We start from the raw sequence: 19,660 nt of genomic DNA, 5'->3' as shown, positions 1-19,660 counted from the left end.
GGACCAGTGGTGCTTGAAGAGTTGGGTGGATGGGTTTGTTTAGGGAATTGTGGGCTCCCTTTGACGTCTCGACTTAGACTGTGCAAATTCCCGACCAAGTCTATGTTCAGGGCCTTCCCAAATGAGCCTTCTCCATTTTGATCAGTTACAAGCCAGGGTCTCCCATGAGTTGGAGGATGTGTTTGACCTCTTCAGGGATGCTTGCCGGACAACCCCAAAGCTTTTCCACTGTCTTCCTAGGAGCCTCCTGCCACGACTGAGTTCCGAATAGAGCAGTTGCTTCAGGAGTCTGGTGTCAGGAGTAAGAACAATATGTCCCACCCAGCAAAGCTGGTTTGGAGTGACTAGCACCTTGATACTGGACAAGTTAGCTTGGGAGAGGACCCTGCTGTTGGACCACCTTTCTTGCCACAGGACTGGGTGAATCTTGCAAAGGCACTGCTGGTGGTACTTCTCCGGTGATTGGAGGTACCTGCTGTAGGTTATCCAAGTTTCCAAAGCATAAAGGAGCTTGCGGATCACTACTACTCAGTAAACCACGACCTTAGTTTTGGATTTGCGTTCCTGGTTATCAAATACTGTTTTCTTCAATTCACCGAAAGCTGAGCTGGCACGTTGAAGGCAATGAAAAATTTTATCATCTGTATGCCTTTGTCGAGAGGAGGCTCCCAAGATATGGCAAAGGGTCCACATTTTCCAAGATCTCACCATTGATCTTAATGCATGAGGGTTGTGGGGGAGGTGTTTTGCTGTGAGCGCTAGTTGGAAGATGACCTTAGTTTTCTGAATGTTTAGGGAAAATGCTTTGACAAGGAGTCAACAGTGATCTAGAGCTCTAGTTTCTGAGTCAGCGCATACACAAGCGTCATCTGCATACTGTTGCTGTATTACTGAGGTTGGAGTGGTTTTGATTTTGGATTGAAGGCCCCATAGGTTGAACAGTTTCCTGTCTGTTTTGTAAATTATCTCCACACTTGTGGCTAATTTGCTGGAGGTGAGGTTACAGCGAGGAAAATAGAGAAGAGAGTTCTTCTTTCACCCCGCGTTTCACTGAGTTGGGATCTGTGGTGGTTCCATTGGTGAGGATCACCCATTGCATGTCATTGTGGAGTAGGTGGAGGATGGTGACAAATTTGAGGGCAGCCAAATTTGAGGAGGATACTCCCTGAGCCTTTGCAGTTGACAGAGTCAAAATCTTATTGAGGTCAAAAAAGGCCATGTGCAGTGTTTAGTCCTGTTCTTGTACTTGAATTAGCCATGCAGTGATGCCTCTCAATGGGTGAAAACCGCACTGTGACTCTGGAAGGAGCTCCTTGGCCATTGAGAGGAGACAGTTGAGGAGGATCCTTGCAATGATCTTCCCCGCGGCAGACAGCACAGAGACTCCTATGTAGTTACCACAATCTTACCTGTCTCCCTTCTTGAATCTAGTCACGATTATAGCATCCCTGAGATCCTGCAGCATGTGATTTTCTTCCCAGGTGAGGGATATAAGAGTGTGCAGCCATACCAGGAGTGTATCTCTGCTGTGTTTCAGAATTTAGCAGGGATTCCATCTGCTCCAGGGAATTTGTTGTTTTTCAGCTGTCGAAAGGCATTTTCAACTTTACCTCAGACCTGAGGTAACACCAAGACCAGCTGGATGGGGTATTGAGGATGGAGTTGGGGAAGTTTGAGTCGAAGACAGGGTATCAGTTAAGGAGTTTTTCAAAATGTGTTCTCCAGCGAGTACTGACTGCCTCCTGTCCCTGATGAGCTCTCCATGCTTGGCTCTCAGCAGGGTGGGTCTTTGAGTGCTTGGGCTGTGAATTGTCTTGATAGCGCTGAAGAAACTGCTCATGTCATTGGTGTCTGCGAGTTGTTGGTTCTCCGTGTTCTTTCTGCCCACCATTTGTTTTTGATGTCACATGTTTTATGCTGTATTGCTGCTTCCAGCCATTAAAGCTTTGTTCGTATAACTTGATTAGGTCCTGTATCTCTTGTCGTTTTTGTCAAACCAATCACGATGTTTCCTCATAGAGGGACCAAGGACCTCTTTGCAGATGCTTGTTATGCTAACTTTAGGGTTAACCAGGCACTATGGGCACACTGTGGCTCCTGGTAGCTGGAGATTGAGGATAGCCGTGAGATACTGACTGAGAAGGGCCACTTTGGTGGGATCTTTGAGGCGTTGGATGTAAACTTTCTTGCGGCATTGTTTCTATTGCCTCTGGTTGAGGATCCTCATGACATAACCAACCAATGTCCCCTCTAGAGTTTTGACTAAGGGGTGATCTTTGAAAATGCCAAAAAAAGAAAGTTCAATGAAGACAGAGAATGAACAGTAATTAGCCGCTGAATTTTCATTTAAGACAGTTCTTATATTTTCACAGTTATAAATCTTTCATTTTTAGGCAACAACCAATCAAAGGCTGAAGGTCTTTCTACTGTGACTGTCGACTACCAGCAGTGCTTCATGTACCCTGTTTTCTATAAACTTTCGTTAAACAACTCCTTAATTCTGGTGAAAGATTATCAGCCTGAAACATTAACCCTACGACCTTTTTTAGGATATTTCCTGACCTAAGTGTTTCTAGCATTTTCTGCTTATTATAGTTGGTCAGTGCTAGACAAGATAATTCCAGATTAAAGGAACACTGCTTTCATAAGTTACATAGTGTTTATCAAAGTACAATTGCAGTCAACTTGTGTATACTGACAGCTTCTTTGTATGTATGTTTCTTGGCTTGCAGCTTGTGCAAAGGTTGAGAACTAAGTCAAATTATGCAAATGTTACGTACTTTCCCTCCATTCCTGGCTCATTGATTTGCTCTGAGATGAAATTAATGCTTGCTTCTCTGGTCTATAATTTAATAACTATTAACAAGTTAAGCCTGCATCTTTTCCTCTCCTGAATTGCAAATTACACTTTAGCACAACTACGAAAGTTCAGTAGAGGTGAAAACTAGTTCTGAGTCAGGTCCCTTGCTATTTGCACTGTCAGTGGCTGGAATTTCCCTTTCATAGACAGAAAAGGACCAATATTGCACTACTAGGCCGGAGTTGTGTTTGCATGAAGCCTGTGGGTCTCTTCCTATTAAAAATAATGGGTGAAAATTATACCTTTGAGCCTGTGATAATTTTCCTGTGAGTGTTACTCCCAATTGTGTTGCAAAATCACTATCAGAAATATCTGTTCGTTCACTTGACTTTCTGAAGCTGTACTTTAGATTAAAAAGAAGTTCCTCACCCAAAACAATGGTGCCTTTTAAGTTTGCATGCATGTGTTTCTTGGATTAAATATAATACTTACCATGTGTCTCAATATTTGGACCCCATGCAGCCACCTTACATGTTAACCGTAGTGTTTATCTTTTGGATCAGGAAGAAATGTACATCTTTATGGAGTATTGTGATGAAGGCACACTGGAAGAGGTGGCTAGGCTGGGTCTCCAGGAACACGTAATACGATTGTATACAAAGCAGATCACCACAGCTATCAATGTGTTACATGAGCATGGAATTGTACACCGAGATATCAAGGGTAATGCATTTACACACAAGCACATATAATTGAAATTGTAGAGCAAGCTAATTTGAGTAATTGTATGTTATACCTAATTGTATTCTAAACACGCTTCCATAGATTGTGACATAGTATGTATAAAATAGAGGGCAGTTATTTATAATTAATGTAAGTACCGATCATTATCTCCCACAACAATGTGCAATTGTTTGATAATGTGGAAAAATTTGTATTTGTTTTCCCACAAATCACAAAGGGCACTTGTTTAGATTTACAATAAATTAATGACTACGTGAGCCAGTTTCTGCTGGAGCTGATTAAAGATCAATGCGTCATCATGTAAAATATGGATTTGGATTAGTCTCAAATTATGGCCTGAATCTTCCAAGCAGCAGCAATGTTTCACATGTTGATTCTCACAGCTGCATGGTGCTGCGCGTTTCTTCTAGGATCTCCTGATTCCGGCTGTCACAGAAATGTGCTGGACGGCAACCCTCAGGTAACTCCATTGAATCGAGCAGAATGGAGTCAGGGCAAGACAAGACACGCTCGCTTTTTATGCCACTAGCTGCTGTTTTCTAGTATTTAAAGGTCTAGGTTTAATCAGTGTTAGCGCATGGGGTGGGGTGGTGCGGTGGTCAAGTTGAGGAAGGGGGAGCGTGGTCAGATCTGATAGGTGGGCAGTGGGGATGGTTGGGTTGGAGGTCTGGTAAGGTCCAGGGGTTGGTCGGTGGAGGGGTTGGGGGAGGTCGTGTGGTTGGTTGATGGTTGGTGGGGGGGGGTGCAATGTGCAGAAAGCAAGTGCTTGGCTGATGGTGGGGGAAGGTGGGGGTAGGCCGTGTGGTCAGCCAGTGGCTGGGGGAAATGGGGGAAAGTTCTGTGGTTGGGAGGGTGATTGGGTGTCAGTAGTGGAGTTACCTGGGTCTTTGACCAGGTTTTAATCATAGAGTCATAGAGGTCAACAGCGCAGAGTCTGTGCTGGTCAACAAGTACCTAACTATTCTAATCCCATTTTCTAGCACTAGGCCCATAGCCTTGTATGCTATGGCATCGCAAGTGCACATCCAAATACTTCTTAAATGTTATGAGGGTTTCTGCCTCTACCGTCCTTTCAGACAGAGTTCCAGATTCCCACCATCCTTGGTGAAAAAATTCTTCCTCACATCCCCTCTAAACCTCCTGCCCCTTACCTTAAATCTATGCCCCCTGGTTATTGATCCCTCCACCAAGGGGAAAAATTTCTTCCTGTCTACCCTATCTATGCCCCTCATAATTTTATACACCTCAATCATGTCCCCCCCCCTCAATCTTCTTTGCTCCAGGGAAAATAACCCTAGTCTATCCAATCTCTCCTCATAACTAAAACTCTCCAGCCCAGGCAAATCTCCTTTGCACTCTCTCTAGTACAATCACATCCTTCCTATAATGCAGATTCCAGAACTGCACACAATGCTCTAGCTGTGGCTTAACCAGAGTTTTATACAGTTCCAGCATAATCTCCCTGCTCTTATATTCTATGCCTTGGCCAATAAAGGCAAGTATCCCATATGCCTTCTTAACCACCTTATCTACCTGTCCCGCTACCTTAAGGGACCGGTGGACATGTACACCAAGGTCCCTCTGATCCTCGGTACTTCCCACGATCCTACCATTCATTGTATTTTCCTGTGCCTTGGTTGTTCTGCCCAAGTGCATCACCTCACACTTATCCGGATTAAATTCCATTTGCCACTGATCAGCCCATCTGTCCAGCCCGCTTATATCCACCTGTAATCTAAGACTATCCTCCTCACTATTTACCACCCCACCAATTTTCGTGTCATCTGCGAACTTACTGATCAGCCCTCCTACATTCAGGTCTAAATCGTTTATACCACAAACAGCAAGGGACCCAGCACCGATCCCTGTGGAACCCCGCTGGACACAGGCATCCAGACACAAAAACAGCCCTCGACCATGACCCTCTATTTCCTGCCAATTCTGGATCCAATTTGCCAAATTGCCTTGGATCCCATGGGTTCTTACCTTCATTATCAGTCTCCCATGTGGGACCTTATCAAAACCCTTGCTGAAGTCCAAGTAGACTACGTCAAATGCATTGCCCTCATCTACACACCTGGTCACCTCTTTGAAAAATTCAATCAAATTGGTCAAACATGACCTCCCCTTAACAAAACCATGCTGACTGTGCTTGCTTAATCCCTGCCTCCCCAAGTATAGATTAATTCTGTCCCTCAGAATTGCTTCCAATAGTTTCCCCACCACTGAGGTTAGACTGACTGGCCTGTAGTTCCCTGGTTTATCCCTTCCTCCCTTCTTGAATAACGGTATTGGCTGTCCTCTGGCACCTCTCCTGTGGCCAGGGAGGTATTGAAAATTATTGCCAGTGCCCTTGCTATCTCCTCCCTTGCCTCATTCAACAGCCTCGGATACATTTCATCCAGGCCTGGAGATTTATCTACTTTTAAGACTGCCAGACCACTTAGAACCCCCTCCTTTTCTATGCTAATTTCTTTAATTATATCACAGTCCTTCTGTCTGAATATCATACCCACGTCGTCCCTCTCACTTGTGAACACCGATGCAAAGTATTCATTTAGAACCCTACCTACGTCTTCTGGCTCCACACTCAAATTACCACAATGGTCCTTAATGGGCCCTACTCTTTCCCTAGTTATCCTCTTGCTCTTAATGTACTTGTAAAATAACTTTGGATTTTCCTTTATTTTACCTGCCAATGTATTTTAATGCTCCTTTTTTGCTCTCCTAATTTCCTTTTTAAGTTTCCCCCTCCACATTCCGTACTCCTCCAGGGCTTCTGCTGTTTTGAGCCCTCGGTATCTGCTGTAAGCCCCCTCCATTTTTCTCTTTATCCAATCTTCTATATCCCTTGACATCCAGGGTTCCTAGGATTTGTTGGTCCCACCCTTTGTCTTTACTGATAACGAATAACTTATTCATAAGTTATATGATGGCCATGTACTCTCCCCTATTTCCTTCTTGAATGATTCTTACTGCGCTGATGCAGATTTATCTAAAAGTAATTACTCCCAGTCCACTCTGGCCAAATCATATCTGACCTTATTAAAATCGGCCTTCCCTCAATTTAGAACTCTGATTTCTGGCCCATCCTTGTCCTTTTCCATAACAACCTTGAATCTAACGGAGTTACGATCACTACCTGCAAAATGCTCCCCCACTGATACCTCTATCACTTGTCTGGCTTCATTCCCTAAAATTAAGTCCAGGACCGCCCCCTCTCTTGTGGGATCTTCTACATACTGGCTTAAAAAGCTCTCCTGGATGCATTTTAAGAATTCTGCTCCCTCTAAACCTATCACACTATGACTAACCCAGTTAACGTTGGGGAAGTTGAAATCCCCCATTATTACTACCATATTGTTTTTACACTTCTCTGAAATTTGCCTACATATCTGGTCTTCTATTTCTCTCTGACTGTTTGTTTGGGGGCCTATAGTACACTCCCAGCAATGTGATTGTTCCTTTTTTGTTTTTCAGTTCTACCCATATGGCATCATTTGAGGAGCCTTCTAAGATATCATCATTCCTTACTGCTGTAATTGATTCTTTGATCAATATTGCGATACCCCCTCCTCTTTTACCTCCCTCCCTGTCTCACCTGAAGATCCGATATCCTAGAATATTGAGCTGCCAATCCTGCCCCTCTCTCAGTCATGTCTCTGTGACAGCAATTACATCATACTTCCATGTGTTAATTTGTGCCCTCAAATCATCTGCCTTATTCATCAGACTCCTTGCATTAAAATAAATACCATCCAACCTTGCCAAACTCCCTTGTACCTCAACTGGTCTATAATTTCTATGCCTTCCAGACTCATTCGCACTCTCTTCTAATTTTAGCTGTGCATCTCCCCCTGCTGAACCTCCTCTCAGGATCCCATCCCCCTGTCAAGTTAGTTTAAACCCTCCCCAACAGCACAAGCAAGCCTCCCTGTAAGGATGTTGGCCCCATTGCGGTTCAGGTGCAACCAATCCGCCTTGTACAGGTCCCACCGCCCCCAGAAATGGTCCCAATGTCCCAGAAATCTAAAGCCCTCCCTCCTACACCATCTCTCCAGCCACGCATTCATCTGGACTAACCTCCTGTTTCTATACTCACTAGCGCATGGCACCAGAAGTAATCCAGAGATTACTACCTTTTGAGGTCCTGTTTTTCAATCTGTTTCCTAGCTCCCTAAATTCTAATTGCAGGACCTCATCCCTCTTTCTACCTATGTTGTCAGTACCAATATGTACCACGATCTCTGTCTGATTGCCCTCCCCCTTTAGAATGTTCCGCAGCTGTTCAGTGACATCCTTGACCCTAGCACCAGGGAGGCAACATACCATCCTAGAGTCACGTCTTCAGCCGCAGAAACACCTGTCTGTTCCCCGTACTATTGAATCTCCTACCACTATTGCTCCCCCCCAAGCCGGTGCCGGTGCAGGTGCAGCTGAGCCACTCACAATGCCATGAGCATGGCTGCACTCCCCAGAGGAACCGTCACCTCTCACCGTTTTCCAACACAGAAAAATAGTTCTCGAACGAGATGCGCCCTGGGGATTTCCTGACTACCTGCTTGACACCTTTCTTCTGACTGATGGTCACCCAGTCCCTTTCTGTCTGCACTTCCTTAAGCTATGGGGTGACCACATCTAACAGCGTGCTATCCACGAAACTCTCAGCCTCGCAGATACACCTCAACGCCTCTAGCTGCTGCTCAATCGCTGAAACTCGGTGCTCAAGTAACTGCAGCTGGTGGAACTTCCTGCACACGTCAGTCAGAGCGCAAGGAGCATCTAGGACTTCCCACATGTTGCAAGTGGTACATAACACGGGACTGAGTTGCCTTGCCATGCCTCTAGTTGAAACAAAACCCCTTACTTTAAGATAAATACAGTAAAAAAAAATGTTAAATTATTTATGCACTTCAAATAAAAAATAGAATCCTTGTCTTTCCTTAGCTTAATCTATTTTAAACTGGAGAAAAACACTTACCACTACTCGCCAATCAGCTCTCACCTTTGTGCTGACATCACTTTTTGAAGTGACTACTTCACTGCAGTGCTGAGAGTGTCCTACTCTTCCCAGGTTGCTTCACTGGGATGCTGACTGCAGGACATTCTTCCCAGATGGCTTCACTGCGATGCTGACTGCAGGACGCTCTTCCCAGACTGCTTCACCGTGGTGCTGACTGCAGGACGCTCTTCCCAGACTCTCTATAACATTGCTAACATTGTCTAACTCTGTCTAACCTTAATCTGTCTAACATTTGCTGCGTAGCTATCCAGGTAGACCAGCGGATTTCTCCCAAGGCTCAGACTTTAGATCAGAGTTAGAGACATTCACAGAGAGTCTCGGGCAGCAAGGAATTGCCCATCGGAAACCCAAACTTCCTAGACAATTTCTATGTATGTCTGCAGGTCAGGACTTGCCGCAAGGTCCTGTAGAGCATCTTCAATCATATATCCAGTCTCCAGCAATCCAGAGACTGGAGGATTTTGTCCATTGTTGTGAACTTCAAATGTGTGTTTCAATAAGGGGTTTGGATACTGGATTTTTTTAAAATTAAAGAATAAATCACTACTAATCCATCCACAGATCAATTATAACTGCTTTATGCCTTTTTAAACTAACTAGGAGTTGGGTTTAAAAAACGCTAACACTTTTTCGAGCTAATATTATGAGCTAAAAATCCCTAAGTAGCCAAAGCAGACTAACTAATTCTGATAAGATCACTTCACTTGTCTGTAGGAAAGTGGATACACTGGATGTCTAAACTATGGAGGGTGCCCTTTAGTATTGAGGGTGAAGCTCATTTAAACACTTAAAGAAGCAGTAGCCACTTGCTTTAATAGATGCTCAAAGGTATTTAGTGTAAAAAAAGACTAAATGTGTTTAGGTGTTGTTATAGCTTAATGCTTTTGCATAAAGGAAACTGGAATTGTACTTCAAATATTCTATTTAATGGGATACTTAATGTTTGTTTCATTGTGTTTGGCAATATTACAAACATCTTGTAAGAATGAATGGCAATTACGTTCTTCACATATTATACATTCCCCCCTCCACCCCCTGTGGTGGAGATAATAGTTATTTATGGATTTATTTAGCATGTGCACAGTCACAGAGCCAAGCAATAGCCTGTTCAGTGGCTAGGTGGAGTTCTTTAAGCCCGCCTTCAAGTTTAGCCAACAATGTGAGTCATTGTTTGGACTGCACTATAGCTACAGCCTGGATGGTCTTGGTGATCCCACTGATGTTGGGTGGCAGCAAAGAGACCTTGGCCAGTCCCAAAATGGTTTAAAAGGGCTCACTGTCACTGTGGAAGATCAAAGCTGGGTGGACGAGCAGTGGGTCTACAAAGAAAGTTTGGTTTCTGGTGGATGTTTTCTCTTGCCTTAATCATATGGGGTGGCATGAGAGAAAATGTGCTGCTGGTGGGTTGAGGAGGTCCTCGAATAAGGGCAGACTTGGCTTGAAGTAAACCTTCTCCAGTTGCTTGCTTGTTGCAGTTACCCTCCTGATGTTGGGGGCAGCTGAAGGGAGCACATTGTTGCGAAGGTCTGGGAGCCAGGGGAGGTGAGTTGGTTGAAGAGTACTTGTGATGATGCGCATTATTGAGTTGAGTTGCACATTGATATTGGTATAAGCAGATTAGTGCCACACTGGTGTGCAGTATTCTGCAGTTGAATATATGATGACAAGAGTAGAGGTCCTTAGTGTTTCATCCTGTGATCTCTGTGAAATACCAGCCAGTTTACTGAGGAAGTTGTTGCGTGTTCAGTTTTTTCTACAGTTGTGGGTTCAGTTTTTTCTACAGTTGTGAAGAGGTGCCGTATGTAAGTGAGGATTCTGTCAAGGGTGACATCGAGATAAACAGGATGGGAATCATGCCTCAGTCTCTGACCATCCTGGATGATGTTCAGTTTGCTCTTGGCACTGGCATTGTGAAGGTGGAATAAAACTTCTGGGACCAGGTTGGGAATAGATTGTTGGTAGGGGTTGGGCCTAAGACAGACCGTTGGGGTATCCCATTCATCTGCTTCCTCCAGATGCTAGACTTGTCACCCTTATGCACCCTGAACTGTCTGTCCTGGAGCAGCAGTTCAATGGTATCAGTAACCCAGGGAGGAAGAATGTTTGATATTTTGACAAATAGGCCAATGTGCCACACTGTATCATATGCTGCAGTGAGGTAAAAGAAAATTGCCCCTGGTTTAAGATTCATCGTGCCACCCATCAGTACCCAGTCTACACTGGGGAAGCTAATGATCCTCTTAGCAAACCAAACTCAACAAGCCTGCAGTTAAAGAATCCCAGCATCACTGAATTAACCACCCCCCCCCCCACCCCCGTCCCCCCCGTCCCCCAGCAATATGACAATACAGTGCCCCATTTTCATGAAATGGCAATCAGCTACATAACTTCATGACACCATTTTGGCAGCAACATTAGCTGCTGTCTAGGGAGGTTGAGAACATTTACCATCAACCCTTTAAAACCAGCTAAATCACCCTCTGGAGCCTCATTGTTATGCAGTGGGAATCTGTTTGCCTCAGGAGAAGGAGCAATTTAAAGACTGGTGATGGGCTACATTTATTCATTCAGTGTAATTATAAACTTGAGAATTCAGTCAGCAAAGATTACAGAGGCACTAGGGGATAGGATTAATTTCTTGCTCTATTTTGCCAAAACTAATTCAGCAAATAAAATATTCAATGCAGCTATGCTGTAACAGACTGTTTTGCAATAAGTGTGGGGATTGATTTAGTAACATAATTTAATACAATCTTAAGTGACTGCTGCCCTGAATCTTTTGTGATGCAATTACTGTTGACCAAGTAATTCTAACTAATTCAATTAGAGTACAAGCCTTGAATCTCTTCGGGGAATGTTGTTCTTAAATACTTTGATAACAGGGCTTGAACATTTTTGGCATAAGTTCATTATTTTCCTCACTGACCGACCTGATTTATTTTTTTGGCTTTCTTTCATCCATAATCCCTCCCAAAGTATCGTTTTTCACAGCCCTGCACCCTCACCACCACCCCCACTCACCCCTCCAAAAACATTCTCAGGTATAAGCTCCTAATAGTAACTTGCAGCTTATAATGCTGGGCGAACCTGTGGTCTGCCATTCTTTCACTACATCATGCTCTCTCTACCCAATACTGTGGCACTGCTAGATTGTATGCAGTGGGATGGTTTCATCTGAAGGTGACCATTTCTTAAAGACTGCTGCAATTTGTTATGTTGATGCCAGTTTACGACAACCATTCCATTAGCAACCAGAAAGACCTGTTAGCTCCTGTGCAACTTTGTCCATCAATTTATGTCTCCGCCAACCCCATGACTATTTGCTATGGGGGCATTGTGTAGGAACCCTGGGTGATTATTATTTTTCTCTTTTTCTCCCCTAACCCTAGCTAAGGCCAACGATAATCCACCCTTGCACTGAGTTAGGTTAACTCAGCAAAGACCAGGCATCAAAATCACAGATGAACATGATTCTACCCTCAATTGACATTCATGTTCCTAACCTTCATACCATCACTAGCCCACAGGCACTGAGGCCAGTTGTAGCACCTGTACCACCCTGGATGAGATATCTGCCTTAGCAGAACCCTACTGTCAAAGCTAGGACTTGTGATCCAGCAAAATTCACTGTGATTGAGCTGGCATTTGAACATTGGGGGTACACTGTTATCAGGTACAGTATATATCTAGCAAAGTACACACAAATTCTGCAAGAGTATAAAACAAGAGGGTTACGGTGAAGAAAAATGTTTTTGTTGCCTTTAAGCACTGTTTATGTTTTGGGGCCACTTGCTGCATATCCTTCTGTAAGATGAGCTGATTTCCTTGTTTTCAAGTTTGCAATTTTCTACTGCAGGGCAAATTCTCTGTTGCAATGCATAATAGATCAAAATTTTCCCATTCTGGCAATGAACCTGTCCCAATGTCAGTGAAAGTGCACATTGGCTATGATGTTGAAAGGACACTATGGCCTGTACAGCAAGCTGAAGATTTCAGTGCCTCTGGTGGCACTGCTGTCATGTAATACTAAAAATTTCTGTAGCGTGCTTGTCTTTAGAGATTACCAGATGAGGTGGGGTGTTTCTTTCCACTATTTCAACTGCAATCTTGCACTGATTTTGCTTTATGCCACTGGCTGCTACAACTCTGAATCAATAGAATGTCTTCCAGGGAGTATTGAAATTATATTTATTTGGCAGTAATGTCCTTTCTACTTTATGAAGTGCTAAAATTGAAGCTTTCTTCATATTTTAGGTGCCAATATCTTCCTCACCTCATCAGGTCTAATTAAATTGGGGGACTTTGGTTGTTCAGTAAAACTGAAGAATATTGCACAGACCATGCCTGGTGAAGTGAACAGTACCCTTGGAACTGCTGGTAAGAGAATTCTTTGGGGAGTTTGCTTTTCACCTATAGTCATCCAGTTAAATCAGTGTATATATTATTCATTTGATGCAAATGGTTTCAACTTCACTTGATTCAGACAGTAAAATGTAATTGAGGTCAGAGGTTGCTTTTCAAACTTCATTTTAAGTTTTTGGTATCATTACCCCAAGGTCTGGTTGGTTCTCTGCTAATATTAAGTTTTGACCAACATTGGGATGGTAGGAGAGTAGAGTTCTCTCTCTGTATATAGGCATTCATGTAGATAGATAAACTCATTAACAATATGCTCCACAAAGTACAAGGACACCCTAAGAATGGGGTGCAGAGTGGGATCTGGGTTAGACTGTAAGTCTCCATGCCCAGCTGTATAACTGGTTTGGTGGTTTTGACCTTACACAGCAACTGAAGACATTTACTCTGACCTCATCATTCTCACCCTACCTTGGTGAAACTATGCCATGGCTCCTATCATTGAACTCTTGAATTTCATTGCACAATATGGATGAGAATCTAGACAATGCTTGAATTGTAGACGACAGAGCATATTTTGTATACAAAATAAAGCTTACTACACCAGGGATAGGCACTTAGTATAATAATCCTTATTGCATATTTTGAAAAGCCTTGTTTGAATTTTTTAGAGATGTAGTTAGTTGATTTACTGTTCCCTATGCTCAGCTCCAGAATGATTCAATACTGAGCGTTGCAGTGTTGAGCCTCTCGGGTGTGAAGTGTTGTTGGGACCTTTCCTGGAGAGCCTGCTGTAGGCCTGACATTTTCCTGTTGCCTTGATTTCACGATTTATATTTGTTTTAATGGATCGTAATCAGTGTCAATTTAGAATAATTTAAACTTCTAAAATTTCAGCCGACTCAAGTTTAATTAAGAACATGAAACATGGAAATTGTAATCGTGCAAAATATCCTTAGATTCCTATTTTAATGCTAGCATTAACCTATTTATTTTGTGGGTTAAAGCAAGACAGATGCATGGCATATGTATGTTAATCAGCTGGTAACATAGCCAATGGTAATTTCTAGATGCCTTTGGATTTAATGCAATGAATAAATCAACATCCTATTGCTCGTTCGTAAATAAACAGCTCCTTATTTTCCATCTAATGTTAGTTTTACCCATCAATTTCAAACTGAACTACAGTGGAAGAACTTTTGGGGAGACTGGATTGGAGATTGGCCTTTGGGATGTTTGCTGTGTGTATAGAATGTGCAAACTTGCTGGCTTAATTTTTTTCTAAAGAATTCTTCCCAATCTTTCCCTCCTAGAGGGCACTGATTCATAGTAGGGTAGGGTTTTTTTTGTGCTTTCAGCTCTGTGTAGTCTAGCCCACGGCGGGGCCAGCTCTTGTATGAAGTTAAATACTAAGCATCAATGGATTGCATAAATGTTTGAAGGCAACTCATCTGCAATCCCTCTCTCAATTTCTAACAGGAGTCAGTATCTAGTGATTTGGAACAGGACCCCTGACTGGTTTCCCCCTCTCTAGCCCAGGTGCATTAGAGGCAATTGTAGCAACTCCAACACTGCTCCATGTGAGGTCAGCTAAAAGCGGGTGTCAAGCCATTGACTTCCTAGCCTGTTTGACTCTTCCATGTAGGCATTACACTTATCCACTGAGCTGGTACCTTTTTTCATTGTTTAATTGGCAAAAGTGAAAAGGAGTCTGGAATGAGTATGTGATTGGTCAATCAGTATATGGTAGGTTTTTATTCTTTCATTGGATATGAGCATTGTTGGCTAGGCCAGCATTTGTTATCCATCCTTATTTTCCCTTGAAAAATGGCGGTGAGCCACCTTATTGAATCGCTGCTGCAATCCATGTGGTGTAGGTACATCCACAGTGCTGTTAGGAAGGAAGTTCCAGAATTTTGACCCAGCGACAAGAAGTGGCAATATAGTTCCAAGTGAGGATGATATGTAGCTTAGAGGGGAACTTGCAGTAACGGTCTTTCCATGTGTCTGCTGCCATTGTCCTTCTAGGTGGTAGAGCTCGCAAGTTTCCAAGGTGCTGTTGGAGGATGCTTGATGAGTTGTATGTGGTGTGTCTTGTAAATGTACACACTGCTGCCAGTGTTCTTCAGCAGTGGAGGTGAGTATATGTTTAAGATGTTGGATGAGGTCCCATTCAAGCAGGCTGCTTCGTCCTAGATGGTGTTACTGAGTGTTGTTGGAGCAGCACACATCCAGGCAAATGCAGAGTAGTACATCACACTCCTGACTTGTGCCTTGTAGATGGTGGACAGGCTTTGGGGAGTCAATAGATGAAATACTGTCCACAGAATTGTAGCCAAAGTATTTAGATGCTGGTCCAATTCAGTTTCTAGTTAATGGTAATCCCCGTATGTTGATAGTGTGGGATTCAGTGATGGTAATGCCATTGAATGTCATGGGGAGATGGTTAGATTCTCTCTTCTTGGAGATGATCATTGCCCAGCACTTGTGTGGCATAAATGTTACTTGCCACTTATCAGCCCAAGCCTGAATGTTGTTCAGATCTTGCTGTATGCAGAGTGGTGAATGGTACTGAACACTGCAATCACCAGCAAACATCCCCACTTCTGACCTTATGATGGAGGGAAGGTCATTGATGAAGTAGCTGATGAATTCCTGCAGGAACTGGCCTCCAACAACCAGAACTATCTTCCTTTTGTGCTAGGTATGACTCTAACCAATGGAGAGTTTCCCCTAGATTCCCATTAACTTCAAATTAGCTAGGGCTCCTTGATGTCACGCTCTGTCTTAATGTCAAGGGCAGTCGCTTACACCTCATCTCTGGAGTTCAGCTCTTTTGTCCTTGTTTAGACCAGACTGTAATGAGGTTCAGGAGCGAAGTGGCACTGATGAAACACAAACTGAGCATCTGTCAATTACCCCTTCCATTACTTTGATGATTGAGAATATACTGATGGGGTGTCACTTGGCCAGATTGGATCTGTCCTGCTTTTTATGGACAGGGTACACCTGGACAATATTCCACATTATTGGGTATTTGCCAGTGTTGTAGCTATACTGAAACGGTTTGGCTAGGGGCGTGGCTAGTTTTGGAGCACAAGTCTTTAGTTCTATTGCTAGGATGTTGTGAGGACCTCTAAACTTTGCTGTGTCCAGTGTCTTCAGCCATTTCTTGGTTTCACGCAGAATGAATCAAATTGGTTGAAGACTGGCATCTGAGGAGGCTGAGCTCAATCGTCTGCTCAGCACTTGGTTGCAGATGCTTCAGCTTTTTCTTTTGCGCTGACCTCCTGAGCTCCCTCAGTGTGAAGGTGGGGCTTTGTCTCCACAGGGTGATCGCTGTTACCAATGCTGCCATGGACAGATGCATCTGCAACAGGTACATTGGTGAGAGAGGTCAACTAGAATTTTCCCTATTTTTTTTTTCTTCGCCGCCACCTCCCACAGGCCCACTCTGGCAGATATGTCCTTCAGGACTTGGCCACCTCAGTCAGTAGTGGTGCTACCGAGCCACTCTTGGTGATGGACATTGAAGTCCTTACCTAGAATACATCCTGTGCTCTTACTTTCTTCAGTGCATCTTCCAATGGGGAATAATTGTAGAGCATCCTCTTCCAGTTAGTTCAATTGTCCACCATCATTTCCAGTTGAATGTGGCAGAGCTGCATAATTTTGATCTGATCTGTTGGTTGTGAGATTATTTAGCTCTGTCTGCCAAATGCTGTTTCCACTGTTTGGCATGGTTGTAGTCCTGTGTTGTAGCATCACCAGGTTGGCACCTGATTTTTAGGTATGCTTGGTGCTGTCCCTGGCATGCTTTCATGCTCTCTTCATTCAAGCAGGGTTGTTTGCTGGCTTGATGGTAATGGTAGATTGGGGGATATGCTGGACCATGAGTTTACAGATTATGGTTTTATACAAATTTGCTGATGGCCCACATCATCTCATGGATGCCCACTTCTGAGCTACTACATCTGTTCTGAATCTATCCCACTTAGTACAGTGGTAGTGCCACACAATAAAATGGATGTTATCCTCAGTGTGAAGGTGGGGCTTTGTCTCCACAGGGTGATCGCTGTTACCAATGCTGCCATGGACAGATGCATCTGCAACAGGTACATTGGTGAGAGAGGTCAACTAGAATTTTCCCTATTTTTTTTTTCTTCGCCGCCACCTCCCACAGGCCCACTCTGGCAGATATGTCCTTCAGGACTTGGCCACCTCAGTCAGTAGTGGTGCTACCGAGCCACTCTTGGTGATGGACATTGAAGTCCTTACCTAGAATACATCCTGTGCTCTTACTTTCTTCAGTGCATCTTCCAAGTGGTATTCAACATGGAGGAGTACTGATTCTTCAGCTGAGGGAGCGTGGCATGTGGTAATCCACGGCAGGTTTCCTTGTCCATATTTGACCTGACGCCATGAGAGCATGGGGTCCAGAGTCTATGTTGAGGACTCCCAAGGCAACTCCCTCCCGAGTGAATGCCACTGTGCTGCTACCTCACGGATAGTGATGGAGCTGTCTAGGGCATTGGATCTAAGGTGAGCATTACTATGTTAGGCTGTTGCTTGACTAGTCTGTGGGACAACTATCCAAATGCACAAGTCCCAGATGTTAGCAAGAGGACTTTGCAGGGTCGACTGGGTGGGTTTGCCATTGTCGTTGCCAGTGTCTAGGCCAATGTCGGATCGTCTCTCCTGTCTTATTCCTTTTGACTTTTCTGTAACAATTTGGTACAACTGAGTGGCTTGCTAGGACATTTTCAAAAGGCATTTAAGGATCAACCACAATTTTGTGGGTCTGATGTCTCCTATAGACCAGGCCAGGTAAGGATGGCAGATTTCCTTCCCTAAAGCACCTTAGTAAACCAGTTGGGTTTTTATGACAATCCGATAATTTCATCATTACCATTAATGAGACTAGCTTTTAATTCTAGATTCATTAATTGAACTTAAATTCCACCAGCTACCCCAATGGGATTTGAACCTGTATCCATGCATTTGCCTGGACCTCTGAATTACTGGTCCAGTAGCTTAACTGCAATGCAACTGTTGCCCCCAAACCCCAAATCCAAATAAATGGGCACTGGTTTTTCTTTGAAGAAATGGTGGTTCCAAGAGTGCAAAACTTCCATAAAGTACATACCAGGGCAAGAAAAAACTTGCCTTTATATTGCACCTTATAAGCATCTTAATATGCTTCATGTTGAATGAGTTATTTTGAAGTGCAGCAATTACTGTTGTGTTAGCCACACAGCAGCCATTTGTAAACAGCAAGATCCCCAGAAGATTAATGAGGGGAGTGTAAAGTGAAGAATTTTTAATTAACTTGATTTGTCTCACTTTTGTTCTTTTAAAGCTTATATGGCTCCTGAAGTTATCACTAGAGCAAAAGGTGAAGGGCATGGACGTGCTGCAGATGTTTGGAGCTTGGGGTGTGTCCTTGTGGAAATGGTCACGGGCAAGGTGAGATAAATTAAATGTTAGAAGGTATGTAGCTCAATATTGAGAATATATTTTAGTGTATGCAGCACTATGTCATAGCTATGGCAGGACACATGTGTGCTGTGTGCAAAACAGCACTGGATGCATGAGTATGTATCAGACCTATGCATTTGTTTATAGATCTAGCAGCCCCCAATCTCCAAACAGGATTAATGAAATGAGTTTGAGCAGTTCCTGCTTAATATTTAGTGGACATTCATTCAGTCCCTGACTGCCTCAGTTGATGACCTGTTTGCTTAATGCAGTAAACCCTGAAGTGGTGATTGTGCATGTGACAGGAAACACCACCTCCCCACATTGTGCCTGACTGGGAGTTCTTGAAGCCTTTGCTGGATTTGAATTAGATGTCATCTTCAGTTCCATTATCCCTCAATTTTTCAAGACACAAATAAACAAGTTTAAAATTGTGTAGTATATGCTGTGTGGAATTCAAACTCTTGTTATGCATTTCAAGCTGTTTTGTTTCTGGGTGTAAACTTCAATGACTCATTCAAGTACCCAGAGCTTTACTCAAATGCCTTAGAATATGAATCATTAAAGGTTGTGGTCTCTGAAAAGTAACAATGTTTTGAGTGGCTCCTTCAGCCTGCACATTCAGAAAGGAAATGTTTGCTCCAGAGTTGAATCAGACCACACCCTATCGAGTGCCAGAGATGAATCAGCCTGTTGAAACTCATCACTTACTGTTGTCTTAATTTTAATTGAGCAGTTGACGGTGGTTCACAGTCTTGAGAAAGTTCTTTGACTGTAGGACAAAAGAAATAGATGTGTACAGGGAACTCACCTCCTGACTCCATAGTGTAGTACCTATCTGTGTATTTTAAGACATTGATAAGAGATGAGTATAAATCAGCTGTTGCTTTCTTTGATTGAATTGAAAATTATAAATGTGCCCCTCAAGGTGCAGTGAAGTAATGCCTCATATTCACTGTATGTTTTACAATGACTTTACCTTTCTAATGGCTAGCTAGGTGTAGTTGGGAATAAGTAGATGCTGCATATAGGCGATTGGATTAAAGTCTAGCCTCTCAAAGGAATGTAATTTACATGGTTGTGGTCACTTGAATATTGCAATACCACTTTCTCCACAGAATTACTTTTGATGTGAATTAAGCCACTTAAGCATATCTTTAAAATAAAGAAAAACAAAATACTACAGATGCTGGAGATCTGAAATAAAAGCAAAAATTGCTGGAGAAACTCAGCCAGTCTGGCAGAATCTATGGAGAGAG

At 43.3% G+C, this 19,660-nt stretch overlaps 1 protein-coding gene across 4 annotated transcripts in view; it reads left to right on the top strand.

The window, feature by feature from the left end:
* The window catches only part of map3k4 (mitogen-activated protein kinase kinase kinase 4), a 230,806-nt gene that overhangs the window by 203,442 nt on the left and 7,704 nt on the right, over positions 1-19,660 (top strand). For all 4 annotated transcript variants that reach the window (XM_041174360.1, XM_041174347.1, XM_041174340.1 and 1 more), the window contains 3 exons: positions 3,364-3,523; positions 12,822-12,944; positions 18,283-18,389. In XM_041174360.1, the coding sequence (XP_041030294.1) occupies positions 3,364-3,523; positions 12,822-12,944; positions 18,283-18,389 (390 nt within the window). The remainder of the gene's footprint in view (positions 1-3,363; positions 3,524-12,821; positions 12,945-18,282; positions 18,390-19,660) is intronic.

The sequence above is a fragment of the Carcharodon carcharias genome, chromosome 2, assembly GCF_017639515.1.
Source record: "Carcharodon carcharias isolate sCarCar2 chromosome 2, sCarCar2.pri, whole genome shotgun sequence".
Taxonomy (NCBI): domain Eukaryota; kingdom Metazoa; phylum Chordata; class Chondrichthyes; order Lamniformes; family Lamnidae; genus Carcharodon; species Carcharodon carcharias.
Note: the sequence above shows the minus strand (reverse complement) of the source record. Positions and strands in the feature narration are given on the sequence as shown.